General features: G+C 40.6%; 1 protein-coding gene across 2 annotated transcripts in view; it reads left to right on the top strand.

Annotated features, from left to right (window-relative positions):
- PLCXD2 (phosphatidylinositol specific phospholipase C X domain containing 2) overlaps positions 1-15,852 on the top strand; it is a 165,382-nt gene that overhangs the window by 26,765 nt on the left and 122,765 nt on the right. For both annotated transcript variants that reach the window (XM_033211338.1, XM_033211337.1), the window contains exons 2-3: positions 6,454-6,914; positions 12,436-12,677. In XM_033211338.1, coding sequence (XP_033067229.1) covers positions 6,454-6,914; positions 12,436-12,677 — 703 coding nt within the window. The remainder of the gene's footprint in view (positions 1-6,453; positions 6,915-12,435; positions 12,678-15,852) is intronic.

Genomic DNA, 15,852 nt, shown 5'->3' with positions numbered 1-15,852 from the left:
GCCTGGTAAGAGATGAGTCTGAAATAATGCATTGGCACCATATTGAAGACAATTCTAAAACCCCAGTGTTGAGTTTGAGCTTTATTTGGAAGGCAGGAAGTGGGAGGAATGTGTCATAATCAAAGCTGTATCTTAAGAAAACTGCCTTTTGAGTATGAACAAATGAGAAAGAGTGAAAGGATCCAAATTAGGGTTTCTGTTTGGTGGTTGGTTGGTTTTTGGTACTATTTGACAGGCAATGAGTGTATCAATGAGAACAGTAGCAGCTGAAAGTTAATGAAAGAGACAGGTTTGATGTATATTGCAAAGGTCAAATGTAAAGTTTTGGTAACTGGTTAAATGAAGACGGTGAGAGAAAGAGAAGAGTTTAAACAGAATCCAAGATTTCAAGTCTGAGTGACTGGGTAACTACTGGCAGAAATTCAGGAGAGACACTTTGGGGGATGAGAGGGCCAGCAGGAGAAGCTAGACTTTGAAAATACGCACTTTATTGTATGAGCAGGCCATTGGAGGCAGGCCATAGCAGAAAGATGGGAAGGTAAGTTTGCAACTTACAGGAGTCTGGGCTAGAAAGGAAGCTTTTGGTGTCATCTGCATACTGTGGTAAACTGGGGAGTGGGACTGAAGTCTCTGAAGGTGGACAAAGGAAGAGAATACAGAATAGATCCTTGGAAAACATTTAAATTTAGGGACAATAAAGAGGAGTCAGAAAAGCAGACAGAAGGTAAAGGCAGGATGGGAGCACCCAGAAATATGCAGAAATATACACTGAGCACAAGGGAATGGAAGATTCCACAAACAAGCTGACTTGGCAAACCCTCATAGAAAACAAGAAGAATATGGCCATTTGAATTAGAGAGTGGTTAGGATCAAGAGTAGCAACAGAAGGAGAGAAAGTGGACTCAGATGGAAAGGAGTGAGTGTGTCATAGCAGACAAAGGCAGCAGGACTGGCCTACACTTTCAAGAATTTGACAGCACGGAGGAAAGAGAAGACAGTCATGTGTGGAGTAAGGCATGTAAGGAAAAGTACTTTGTTTTGTTTTAAGACAAAGGGGTACCACTTAAATATGTTTTAGACAGAGATAAAGAAGCCAAAGAGAGAGGTGAGTGAAGGTGCATAGGTAATGCCAGGTAAAAGCAGCGAAGATTATTTTAGCAGCAGAAATTACAGTGGGATGAGGTCCTAAGCTGTTTGCTGACTTTATCATAAAACAAGCTAGAATGCATGGAGCCGCTATCCCTACCAATTTCCAAGCAGCGATTCTCTTAGAGAATAAGGCAAGGACCAGTGGTGCAGGGTATTTTCCTCCTCTTCTGAAGAAATGCTAGAATTTTATTCATACATTCCAGGACAGAAGGGGAAGAATCACTGTCTTTAAAGAATAAAATAATTTCCATGAGTTGTAGGGGAGTAATAGGGGAACAAACTTTGATAGTGAATTTGGATTATAAAATATTAGGATTTTCTATTTGTAAGTACTGTTGGCAGATTACTTGGTTTATAAATATTGTATGTGCAGGAAAGGGGGGACATTGTTAGCCTGTTTTTCCAAAAAGAAATAATTTAATGTACTTAGGCAGTTAAATGTTGTTTCACCCACTCCATATGATGCAAAAGCTTTCTGGAAAAGAAATAAGTAGAACAGGAAAAATATTGATAGTGGTTAATAAGTGATGGTTGGCTTTGGCTGCTATAGGCCTATATAGGGCAAATGCTATAAAACATTCAGCAGTCTGCTTCATTGTTCTGTCCTGTCCTGTCCTGTAAAGGGGTTGGAGGGATGCAGGGACGGTGCTGGGCACGGGAGGTCAGAAAGCATAAGGTGGGGCCGGAGAAATGAAGAGAGAACAAAGAGGTAAAAAAAGACTCTGTTCCTAGGAAATATACACGCTCTCCCTCTTCTGTGGGATGATCTGGGTACCATGTATGTCCTTGTGTATTCAAAATGATCCCTGGGGTCCCATTGCTGTCACATTTCTGTACAGTCCTCAGGCACAGAGAAAAGTGTTGGAGGTTGTTAGCACATCTCCCTCTGGAGATGAAACTGGTCTCAACACCAACAGGAGAACACCAGAGGGGATTTGTCTCTCCTCTACGCTTGGATAATGGCTATTCCCGAATGCCCAGGGAAGAATTAAGTTCAGTATGTGCCTTGCACTATATAACACACTCAATCCTGAACAGCTCGGCTGTTAATGCAATTTAAAAAGAAGAGAGAACTCGCTATTCACCATCTATATCTAATGTATTCATAATAAATCTCTCAATGAGGAGGTATAAAAATTTCCTGTTGCTGTACAGCCAAAGGAAGCAGAGCATTAGGCAGGTATCCAGGGAGCCTCATTAACAGAGATAACCACTGTGGAAAATCCAGGGGGACTTGTTCCACATTTCTATTAGTAATGGCAATTTTTCTTACCTGAAATATGCTGGTAATTTTCTCACTTGCAAAATTCAATTTGCCTAAGGATGAATAAATAGGTCTTTTCTTAATACTTACTGGATAGTCTCTGTGTTCCAGATGCTACATAAAAGTAAAGCATTATTTGTTTTTTTTTTTCCTTTTTCACTTTATTTCTTAGGAAACAGAACACTGAAGTCATCACAGAATTATTTGTTTTCAAGAAAATTGAAATAATATAAAATGGTAGTGTTTTGTAAAATTGTGCATTATGTGTGAAATACCTACACTAAAATTTAGAAAAATGGAAAATGGATGACAGTGAATGAGTATGAATACAGGAATTCTGATGGTAATATGGGGGGTAGTGGTTAAGAACAAGGTTAGTAGTGCCAAAGCAAAGGCATTTTCCTTCTAGATTTTACTTGCAAAGTGAAGCCACCTCTGTGGAGTCCCTCACCTCAGAGCCAGTCACAGCACTAACCAAATTAGCTTCTGCATGAGTTAGTGGATAATAGACATAAGAATGATTCACCCTGGATAGAACCAATAACCAAAATGAAAGATATTTGCTAAATAAGATGATTTTCATCTAGAAATAGTTACTGTTGAAATATTTTCTCACTATAATTAGGAATGTGCCTATGGTGGTCACTCATACTTCAGAAAAAGATAATCTCTGTCTAGAGGGATTCATGCTTTCTTTCTCACACACTCTGCCCTTTTATTTTTAGTTGACAGTAATAATTGCACATATTTATGGGATACAGAATGATATTTCAATACATGTATACAATGTATAATGATCAAATTAGTGTAATTGGTATAACCATCACCTCAAACATTTATCATTTCTTTGTGTTGTGAACACTCAGAATCCTCTCTTCTAGCTCTTTGAAAGTATACAGTAAATTATAGCCAACCATATTCATCCTACAGTGCTGCAAAACACCAGACTTCATTCCTCCTATCTAGCAACATTTTTTTTTTTTTTTGAGAGAGAGGGTCTAGCCATCACCCAGGCTGGAGTGCAGTGGCGCCATCTCAGCTCACTGCAACCTCTGCCTCCCGGGTTCAAGTAATGCTCACGCCTCAGCCTCCCAAGTAGCTGGTACCATGGGCATGCACCACCACACCTGGCTAATTTTTGTATTTTTTTAAGGTAGAGACAGGGTTTCCTCATATTGGCCAGGCTAGTCTCAAACTCCTGACCTGAAGTGATCTGCCCACCTCGGCCTCCCAAAGTACTGGGATTACAGGCATGAGCCACCATGCCCGGTCCTAGCATAATTCTGTAACTGCTAACCAGCCTCTCTAGCCTACCCTCTTGGCTACCCTTCCCAGTCTAATACCCACAGTTCTACTCTCTACTTCCATGAACTTCAAAAGTTTTTTGAGTCCCCACGTATGAGTGACAATATGTAATATTTATCTTTCTGTGCCTGACTTATTTTGCTGAACATAATGTCCCCAGGCTTATTCGTGTTGCTGTGAATGGCAGGATATCATTCTTTTTTATGGATGAATAGTATTCCAGTGTATGTTTATGCCATATTTTTTATGCATTCATTGGTTGATGAATATTTAGGTTGATTTCATATCTTCACTATTGTGAATAGTGCTACAGTAAACATGGGGGGTGCCGGTATCCCTTTGATATACAGCCTTTCTTTCCTTTGGCTACATACCTATTATTGGGGTTGCTGGATTGTATAGTAGTTCTACATTTAGTTTTTTCAGTAATGCCCATACTGTCTTCTATAATGACTGTACTACTTGACATTTCCACCAATAGTTACATACATCTCCACAGTTTCACCAGCATTTGTTATTTTTGTCTTTTTTTTTTTTATAAAATTGCCATTGTAACTGGGCAGGGATGATACCTCATTGTGGTTTTGATTTGCATTTCCTTGATGATTGGTGACATAGAGCATTGCTTCCTATGTTTGCTTACTATTTATATGGTGGTGGTGGTGTTGTTGTTGTTGTTGTTTTAGACAGGGTTTTACTCTGACCCAGGCTGGAGTGCAGTGGTACGATGTTCGTCATTCACTTCAGCCTCAACCTCCTGGGCTCAAGCAATCCTCCCACCTCAGCTTCCTGAGTTGCAGGTGTGCACCACCACTCCTGGCTACGTTTTTTGTATTTTTTGTAGAGATAGGGTTTCACACATGTTGCCTAGGCTGGTCTCAAACTTCTGGACTCAAGTGATCCACCGGCCTCAGCCTCCTAAAGTGCTGTAATCACAGTCATGAGCTACCATGTCCATCTGTGTGTCTTCTTTTTGAGAAATGTCTATTTAATTCTTTTGTCCTCGTTTTAATTTGATTATTTCATTTTCTTGCTGTTGAGTTGTTTGAATTCCTTGGATATTCTGGATATTAGTCCTTTGTAAGATGAATAGTTTGTAAATATTTGCTCCCATTCTACAGGTTGTCTTTTCACTCTTGATTGTTTCCTTTGCTAGTGTAGACACTTTTTCAGTTTAATATAGTTCCATTTGTCTATTTTTGTTTTTGTTGCTTGTGTGTTTGAAGTCTTAGCTATGAAACCTTTGCCTAGACCAGTGTCTTGAAGCATTTCTTCTATGTTTTATTATAGTAAAGTTAAACAATAAAAGAAGAAGAAAGGAACAAAGAATATACAAAGTAATTAGAAAATAATTAACAAAATGACAAGGAGAAAGTCCTCATCTATCAATAATAGCCTTAAATGTAAATGGTTTAAATTCTCCAATTAAAAGATATGGACTGGCTGAATGGATTTTAAAAGAAAAAAAAAGACACAACTGTATACTGCCCACAAAAAACTCACTTCACCTGTAAAGGCACACTTTACAGTCTACTGAAAGTGAGGGATGGAAAAAATATTCCACACAAACGGAAACCAAAAGTGTGCAAATTAGCTATATTTATATAAGGCAAAATAGACTTTAAGGCAAAAAAAAAATAAACACAAAAAGAGACAAAGAAGGTCATTATATAATGATAAAGGGATCAGTTCAGCAAGAGGATATAACAATTATAAATATATATACACCTAACACCAGAGCACCTAGATATATGAGGCAAATATTATTAGAGCTAAATAGGTAGACCCAGTAGAATAATAGTTGCAGACTTCTTCAGCATTGGACAGATGGATTATCTAGAAAGAAAATCAACAAAGAAACATCAGACTTAATCCGCACTATAGACCCAACAGGCATAACAGACATTTACAAAACATTTCATCCTATCCCTTTGTTAAGACAGAGGAACAGAATGTGCATTTGGACCATTTAATAGCAGTTTTGGCTCATTAAGGTACGAATTCAAAAAGAGGAACATATCAACTAAACTGTGTCGAGCCCATCAAAATGGTTAGCTGATCTGTCAATAAATCATCCCTACTGACTCCGACTTTTACAATAGTAAAATAATATATATAATTTTTATATGTTTTAAAAACATAGAAAGTAAGTTGGGTTTCTTGAAATTCTGCCTTTCCTAGAATTTAAATCACTTTCTCAGCATTGTTGAGATAGACACAGTGTTTTCATATCCTCTGTTTCAATGATGGCATGAATAAAGTGGATATATCACAATGAAGCATTCTTCTATAAGAGACACTTAAGCATTATCTCCAGTTTGTCTCTATTATGAATATTCTTTGGCAGACATCTTTGTTTTCCTGGATGTTAGAGTTTATTTCCTCAGAATAGCTTTCCTGAAATGAAATTACTAGAGCAAATTGTATGAATATTTTAAAGCCCCTATTTTCAGCATATTTCTAAATAGCTTTGCAAAAGGTTATTTATTAATTTATCTTACACCAGCAAAATATATGAAAACTATAGTATTACCCCAGGCTTAACAAGCTGCAGCATTACTTTTCTTTGTGTTTTTTTTTTCCTAGCAAACTTGGCAAATTTTGCTACTATTCATTTGCAGTTTTAGTGTGTGTATTTGGTTCTTAATTTTTTGTTTGTTTGTTTTCTCATCAATTGGCTTATTTTTCCCAGCTCCCATCTCATCTGCTTTCCCCACCTTTATTCCTTTGTACAGGCTCACATGATTCATTCAGCTACTGGGTGGATGAAAAGTCCCCAGTGGGGCCTGACCAAACCCAAGCTATCAAACGCCTCGCCAGGATCTCCTTGGTGAAAAAGCTAATGAAGAAGTGGTCTGTGACTCAGAACCTGACATTTCGGGAACAGCTGGAAGCTGGGATCCGCTACTTTGACCTGCGTGTGTCTTCCAAACCAGGGGATGCCGACCAGGAGATCTACTTCATCCATGGGCTTTTTGGCATCAAGGTCTGGGATGGGCTGATGGAAATTGACTCATTTCTTACACAGCACCCCCAAGAGATTATCTTCCTGGATTTCAACCACTTCTATGCCATGGATGAGACCCATCACAAATGCCTGGTTCTCCGGATCCAGGAGGCCTTTGGAAACAAGCTATGCCCAGCCTGCAGTGTGGAAAGTTTGACGCTGCAAACTCTGTGGGAGAAGAACTGCCAGGTAGGAGGGAAGGAGAGATAAGCTTCCAAGGACAAGAACTTAACTCTTCCTGCTTTTCCCGAATTTGCGTCTGTAAAATCACTCAATCCAGGGCTCTTAGGCTGGAGAGTGGATTGTTTGGAACATTAAACATACGCAAACTAGTTCCTGGGCTGTAGGATAGGTTCAAGGGCTAGGGCTAACCTCTGCCAAATACCTAAGGCTTGTCCAGCAAACTGTTTGCCATCTAATTACTTTTAGTGGCCTGGCGAGAACCAACCAAGGCAAAGTTGCAAAATTGGGCCAATAGGTCATTCCCGTTCTCTATTTCCTGAGGTCCCTTTTTACCCTTCTAGTTTCCCTCAGGGATAGTCTGTTCCATCTTGCCTTCAACTCAGTGTCAGACAATCCCGGCCAAGGTATTGACTGATTAGGAAAAGTATTAGCTGACTGAAACATAGTGATTCATCTCAGGAGTGTTAATATTATAAAAGTATTTGGGTCTTAGAGGGAGAGAGAGTTAAGGAAGGAAGAGCCTGTTGAAGGGGCTCCAGCCCAGGAGAGCATTCCGTAGTTTGCTTAAGTTGAGAAGAGCCTCCCAACCTAGGACCATGAGGGACATGCTCAGGAAGAGGAATGTGGGCCTCAGATGTATTCCATTCTGATCCCAAAGGATGACAGTAGGAGAAAAGAGCTTCAGGAAAGTGTTTAATTTACACTCTCTTAAAAAAAAAAAAAAAAAGACGTATCTCTCATTCAAAGTTACTCACTTGCTCAGCAGATGCATTAACCAAAACATCTTTAAGAGGCAGATATTTTTTAACTCAAGGAGGAACTTTTGATTAAAAATAGTTTAAAGGTCATTCACTTGAAAATATTTATTAAACACCAGGTATCTGCCAAGTAACCTCTAAGGACTAGGGATAAATTAGTAAATAAAACAGACAAAGATACCTTGCCCTAATGGAGCTATCATTCTGGTGGAGGGAGACAAATCATAGATAATAGAGATAATAAACATACATATATGTGTGTGTATATGTGTGTCACGTATATACATATATGTATATTCTCAGACACACATATATACATATATGTATATTTATTCTCTCTCTCCATACATGTGTGTACACACACACACACACACACACACACGCACACACACGTAAAGTGTTAGAAAGTGATAAGAGCTATGGAAAACGAAAAGGTCAAGCATGGTAAGAGGGAACCAGGATTCTGTGGGTTGGAGGATTGGTTGAAATGTTTAAAAGGTTGATCAGGAGCACCTTCGTTGAAAAAAATGACATTTGAAGGGTTTAATCACATGCATATTTGGGGGCAGAAGAAGCAGCCAGTGCAGAGGCCCAAATACAGGAGTGTCCCTGCCATCTTTGAGGAAAAGGAGCATGCGGTGTGGCTGGAGAGCAGGTGATGACAGAGTAGTGAGAGGAGGTCAAAGAGGTGACTGGTGGTCATGTGAGCCTAGAAGGCCCTGTAAAGACCCTTGCCTTCACTCACTCTAAGTGAAGAGGGTTCTGGCACAGGATGTTGTGGCCTGATTTAGGTCTTAATCAGATCTCTCAGGTTGCAGTGCTAGGAAGAGGCCAAGGTAGGGGGATCCGGCAGAAGTAAGGAACCCAGTGAGACTGTTAGTGGCAAGTGGTCAGATTTTGCATCTGTCAGAAGATAGAGGCGACAGGGTTTCCTAACGGATGCAATTTGAGGTATGAAAGAACGTGAGGATTCCAGGATGATTCCCAGGCTTGGCCTGAATAACTGGAAATACCAAGTTGTTTTTGCACACCCAGAGAAGTTCTAAATGTCTTTGACACCATAGAGGCTTCATGAGTTAACTCTTAGTATCTGCTAAAATCTATCTAAACCAATTTCTTCACTAAGACTTTTGTAAGTGATATTTTGCTAAATATTTATCACACCTCTATCCCATAAGAGTAAGTGTATATCTGTTCATGTCTAACTTGGAGAGATGTTTTTCCCAGTGGAATTTCTCTTTTACAATATGAGATAATAGTAACAACAACTAATGTTTATTGGACCTTTACAATGAGCTAGGTACATGGATTAACTCATTTGATCTTCTCAGTGACACCATGAGATGGGTACTTGTTATTGTCTCCATTTTACAGATGAGGAAACTGAGGTATGGAGACACTAAGTAACTCGCCCAAGAAAAAAATGGGCAAATTTTAAAATCCTGGTTAGTGAGAACCAGGATTCAGTCACATTCTTTCTGGCTTTCCAGAGTTCCTACAGCTTCTCATGCTCCCTGAGGGCTATTTAGGCACATTGGTGTTTTTCAGAACTGGTGTTGTATATCAGGCTAATGAAATACATGGCTTTTATTAATGAGCTGCTATTATCAGAAGATCTCAGAGAATTAGCAGAATGGGAGAAAGGGATGGAGAGCTTTGGAATTTGGGGATTCTGTAAGGTTAAATTTGAGTACAGATATAATGTTATACACAGCCAGGATTGAGATGGGTTGACATATTGCATACTAAACTGCTTACAAATCTGCAGGAGTAAGGGGTATCTTCAGGAATAAAGAATAGTGCAGGCAGTGAATTTCTAACAGTAGAGTGATGATCTATCATAGTTTTTTAAGCAGTTTTTTAACCGTATTATCCAACTACAAATACTTCTAAAGTTATGAAGGAAAGAGACTGTGATGATATCTCGGAAAAAAAGGAGCGCATCATCAGTTTAAATCCTAAGATCCCCTGTGCTCCCTTCTTTCCCTTGTTATTCCTGCCACATCTCTTCTTAAAAGCGAAACAGGCCGGGCGTGGTGGCTCACGCCTGTAATCCCAACACTTTGGGAGCCCGAGGCGGATCATCTGAGGTCAGGAGTTCAAAAGCAGCCTGGCCAACATGGTGAAACTCCATCTCTACTAAAAATACAAAAATTAGCTGGGCATGGTGGCATGCGCCTATAATCCCAGCTACTCAGGAGGCTGAGACAAGATAATGGCTTGAACCCAGGAGGCAGATGTTTCAGGGAGCTGAGATCATGCCATTGCACTCCAGCCTGGCCGACCAGAGTGAAACTCCGTCTCAAAAAAAAAAAAAAGCTAAACAAAGAGATTTCAAACAGAGGCACCAGTCATCCCTGCTACTGCCAGGGCAGAGTTAAACTTTAAATATTCTTCATGTAATGAGCCGCCTCACATGTAACCCCCTGCGTATTTTATTACTACAATTTAGTAGAAAGAAGTATGCTACCCTTCAGTCAAATTTCATTTACTTAACATGCAATTACATCATAGGTATATATTTATTTGTACATTAGTGGCTATGGGTTTTGAGGGTACAATGAGTTGGAAGATTTAATCTACATCTTGGAAGTATTTAGGATCTTAATGAAATGGTAAGAATACATAACACTAGAGAATACGAAACAACTGATAGACAATTGCACGATAAAAGTGCTTCAAATGTTCTGTACTATATGAAGAAGGCGATTTTGTAATAAATCAGTTGAAAAGTGGAACGTAGCATTAAGTCCGTATCCCAGAGGCTCCAAGTAAAAGAATGACCAAAATAAGAGGAGGTCTGTCAAGGAATCATTCTTGAAGGAAATGAGATTTTTAATCTGAGTCTCGAGAGAAAAACTGAACATGAACCACTGAGCTAGAGGGGAAGAGTATTTCAGAGAAAAACACAGCAGGCAGAGTTGGGGGCGGGGGGCAGATGCGAAACACAGGCCCTGAGTGAGAGTCACCTGTAGAGTCAGAGTTGGTTTGCAAGGCCAGCCTCCCCCTGTAAACAGAAATTCTCCCTGTAACCCTTAGAGTCAAATTGCTCAAGAAAGCTCTTAGAGAAAGGCATAAAGACCCTTTTGGATAATTTGTGCTTTATGCACTTTTTCCAAGGCAGAGTAAAGAATGGCACAGTCCTCTCGTTCCCTGACATGCGGCCCAGGGGCAGGCAGCAGGCACAGGGCATGTCTAGCAGGTCCTGTCACAGGACCGCACCACCTCCCACCTCTCCCACCGTCCACTGCACAGGATGGCTTTCCTCACAGCCCCCAGCCTTACCACCTGGCCAATTACACTGCTATAAGGAAATCCTCCCCTTCCCCCAGGCAATCTGCTTATCATGAGCCTGTGATTAACCTCGTTAACACACTGCGTTTACCACAGACGTCATTAGCAGTCAGACATTACTCAAAACCATTAAAAACAACAAGAACAGCCATTACCCGGTTCAGTGCAACCAGCCTGGTGCACCCTAGCTCTGGGCCTCGGGGAGCAGTTAGTCAGGCACCTTAGTCACGAGCTAAATACACACTGGAAATGAGGCTGACATCCAGACCTCTTGTTCTTGGGTGCCTGGAGGATTACCCTCTGTGGCCAGCTATCCGGGGATGGCAGTCCAGGCCTCGTGAGCATGTGCAGGGCATTCCTCCGGGAAAAGATCACTAGTGCCTGGGACAGGGAAAAATATATTCCTTTAGAAACCTTCACAGCAGAGCTCTGAATTGGGACGATCAAAATAGCAGTTTCCTATCCCACAACTGCCTCCCAGAAACTAATTAATGCTGTGGATGTAGCTTGCTAATTATTTTCAACATCACCACCATCCTGAGCGGTCTCTGTGGAGACCAGTTGCCTCTGCGAAGTCTCCCCTGACTCAAGTGGCACACTCCCCACTCTCCTGGGAAGGGCAGTTCCAAGCAGAGCCAGCACACACAATCGAAAGTCTGTTTACCCACAAATTAGTTCAATGTTTTTCTTTCAACTCCAAAAGCTGTCAATTTTGTAGTTACAGGAGACATAACTTCTAGACAGCACTTGCTGCTCAGCCTGAGAGTTCTCAGCCTGAGTTTTCAGCCTGAGGTCCAAAGCTTCCCTGGGGGATATGAGGGTAGAATTTAAGAAGTCTTTAAATTTGGATGGGAAACAAATATACATTTTCATTTTTACTAAAATTAAACTGAAAGTTAGTATACCCATTGATTATGAGGGCAGGCGGTGACCCACAGCAATCTTAGCCCTGCCTGATATTTATCTCCCTAGATGCATCCATCTCACATTTCGGTTATTGCAAGTATCCGAGATACCACTTATGCTCATCACTAATTCACAGTTACCAGACTTATTAGACTTACAACAAAATATTTCTATTGAATGCATTTATCATGCAGCACATACATTAATTTATTACAGACTTATTTAATATAGTGATTGCTATATTTCCATATCATAGATTTTCTTTGTAATCCTGTATATTTTATGCATTCATTTAAAATGTAATTCTGAGAAGGGGGCCCATGACTTTAGTATACTTCCAAAGGCATTTATGCTAAAAAAAAAGTTAAGAATTTTTGAGTCAGACATATGGCAAGTGCTCTGTAAATCTTTGCTGATTTACTAAAAATATATATTAATATAAACAGTTCTTGACTTTCCACATATGATTATATTTTCTTGCCTTTTTCCTAGCAATCCATGTAAAATGAAGGAGTTAACGTTCAGCATTTTTATGGATTGCTCTCCTTTTTGTGTTTTGAATATTTCAGGTTCTTATTTTCTACCACTGTCCCTTCTACAAGCAGTACCCCTTCCTGTGGCCAGGAAAGAAGATTCCAGCGCCCTGGGCAAACACCACAAGTGTGCGCAAACTAATCCTCTTCTTGGAGACCACTCTGAGTGAGCGGGCCCCACGGGGCTCCTTCCATGTCTCCCAAGCAATCCTCACCCCCAGAGTGAAGACCATCGCCCGGGGCTTGGTTGGGGGCCTCAAGAACACGCTGGTTCACAGGTAAGAATTTGCTTCCACCCTACAAGGAAAGCTTTTTAAAAAGCATTTATCTTGATCCTGAGTAAATAGCAACAAAGTCATGTAGTCTGAGGATTTAGAAAAACAACAAAACAAGCAAAATCTTTATATTTGAGAAAACTATGCAGTTGAGGTGGATTGTATTAACAAAGGATCTCTAAACACTTTGTTCATAAGTACACATCATACCATAAATACTGTACTCTCTAAATTTTGCTATAAGGCAAAGCACAGTGAGCCAACACCATGTCTGTTCATTCCTGGCACCTGGCCACATGTGGTCCTGCCTATGCCTCGCAGCTGGCCCAGGCACTCATTTAAGAAGCAGTAAATATAGGCCGCTGTCCTAGGTGCTAAGGATTAAGAGCTGGCCCTTCAAGAATTTGTTCTCCTTTCCTTGGTGACCATGAGTCACTGAAGAAGCAGCTTAGGATGCCCCCACCATGCCCATGCTGTAGCTTCAAATACTTCCTCAGGGCAGAATTGAGCCTGGCTGTACAATTAGGTAGGAGAAGCTTCAGGAATTTTGTATCAGATGGTGTTCCTTATCCTGGACACCAATGAATGATACATGTTCTCAAGAAAAAGGATGGTTTATTTGTATGCATGTTTGTGTGTGTGTGCACATATATGTGAGTATGTGTATGTGTGTGTCTATGTACCCGTACATGTATATGTATATATGTATATGTATAAAAGGAATGTTATAAATACATTTGGATAACAGGGAATCCCTTGCAATCCAAGCTGAGGAAGCTAATAGGTTTGGGTAGCAAAAGATATTTACAAGAATCAGTCTGGTCCCTGAGTTTCAGGTTGATGAGCAGAGTTCAGATAATGGAAGATTCACCCAAAAACATGTTTCTATTTATTTGGTCCAGAGTTTAGGTAACATGAGTTCAGGTAACAGCAGTTCACCTAGCAGGAGTTTAGATAGCAGGACTGGATTTTTCTTCCTTTGTGAGAGCTCCTGATTATGTCAATTATGGGCAAAACCAGAAAGTCTTTTCTGTGTGGCTCTACTAAATCTTGACTGAATTCGTTATGCTGAACTTGAAAACGTGAATTTTATAAACCAGTATTTTATCTCTTTGAAAGATCCCGAATTAGAAGCTTTATTGTTTTAATAATATATGTTCGTGTATCCACACTGTTTTCCTCGTGCCTCTGGTATATTTGTAGATCAACACTATTTATATATTCATTCAACAAACATTGAGTACCTAGGAAGAGCTAGGTACAAAGATTCAAGGTGAATAATATACTGTCTGCTGTCAAGAAACTCACGGTCTAGCAGCAGAAACTGGCATGAAAATTTCTATAAAGCAATGTGAAATACCACTGTAAAGAGTCTGTGCAGAGAGCAATACTAATAAGGGAGAGGGAGTGTTTAAAAAACTAAAGATAAGTTATATCCGTACACCATATTCTGATTATCAAATGCCTTTTTGCAGATGATTTCATTTGATTCTTAAGTCAACCTCTAGGATGGCACATTGTCTACAGCATATTATCATCCCCTCTTTAGATGGGATTCAAGGAGCTTAAGTGACCCCAATCCATACAGCTAGTAAAAGTCAAGAATACCTCTCAGACTCTGGCCTTCTGACTGTTAGACCACTGCCCTTTTCAGTGTTGGACACTGACTTGGATACTGCATATTTTCCTGCTTATTATTTTCGACTCCACAGGTCTGAAGTTGTCTTATTAGTACCTGAATCTGAATCTGGTAATATCTCACAGGTTACAACTGGTAACCCACAATGTCACAAAGCTTTTCATACTGGTACATTCCTAAAACTCTAATCTGGCTGCAAGTGACACATGGCTCTCTCCTTTATGATGAGAGATAATGATGCTGGCATGCGCCCAAAGCCAAGGGATCCTACTATGCCAGAGCCCTTGCACTCCTGGTAGCAGCAAGCCGATGTCCTCAGGCTTGGAAAGATACTTTCTTTGGCATCTCGCCCCCTGCCGGCCGTAAGAATATTACAAGTATGCATCATGCATTCCTAGCCCTGCGTATCAACTGAAGGAGGAAAAAACAGCTCTGGTTGAGTTTGTTCCAAAAGGCCGGTGCAGAGTGTGGCTGTCATTTCCTCTGGGCTGTTGAACAAACATAGGACCTTCCTCTGTGTACCAATACCCAGAGGGTCTGTCCTAACAACTGGTCTCTGGCACTGGTGGTCAGCTGAAACCAAGAAGAAAAAGACAGGGTATGTTTTCTTACAAATGTAGAGGTGGTTTCTCGGCAGGGATTTAACCCCCTAACTCTTTGATGAACCTTGGAGCTAAGATCTTGTTCATTTTGGTTCAACACCATAGAAGGAAGCCAAAGAAATACAGCCATCTGACTTAATTTCCATGGTGGTTTCTTCCAGACTTATAGAAACCTGAAATTCAGGTTCATGGCATTCCCACTGAAATCAAATGAAAATGCTTTGCCTCAGCCTGAGGACAGAGCATCCATGAACTCGAAGGGAACATGGACCGAAAGCAGAAGGCCTGAGAGTGCAGCCTGACATGCTCCCTGTTCCAGGGTGTGTTGTTTTGTGCCCCGTCCCATCCCCGCCATCCCCAAGTTCACATATTGAAGTCCCAACTCCCAGTTACCTCAGAATGTGGCTACCTTTGCAGATGCGGCCTTTAAAGACGTAATTAAGTCAAAGCGAGGATGTTAGGGTGGGCCCTAATCCATTCTAGCTGGTATCCTTAAAAGAAAAGGAAATTTAGACAAAGAGACACCACAGATGTGTGTTCACAGAGGAAAGGCCATGTGAGAATGCAGTTAAGAAGGCAGCCGTCTGCAAGCCAAGGACAGAGGCATCAGGAGAAACAAAATCTGATGACACTTTGATCTTGGATGTCCAACTTCTAAAACGAGAGAAAATACACTTCTGTCATTTAAGCCAACCAGTATGTGTTATTTTGTTATTGTAGCTCTAGCAAACCAATGCAGTGAGTCCCTGAGCAACAGGGTGGCATTGGACAAGTTTTCTGAGGTCTTTGAGCTGTGGTTTTCTCACCAGTTAAACAGGATTAATAATACCTCATCAGATTGTAGCCTTAACATGAAAATGCCAGCCACAGTGGCTGGCACAAAACAGACATGCCATCCCTATTTGTAAAGACACCCAGGAATACCATGGACCACCCT

The sequence above is a fragment of the Trachypithecus francoisi genome, unplaced genomic scaffold (assembly GCF_009764315.1).
Source record: "Trachypithecus francoisi isolate TF-2019V2 unplaced genomic scaffold, Tfra_2.0 Lachesis_group0, whole genome shotgun sequence".
NCBI lineage: Eukaryota > Metazoa > Chordata > Mammalia > Primates > Cercopithecidae > Trachypithecus > Trachypithecus francoisi.
This window is presented reverse-complemented; position numbering and strand designations above follow the sequence as displayed.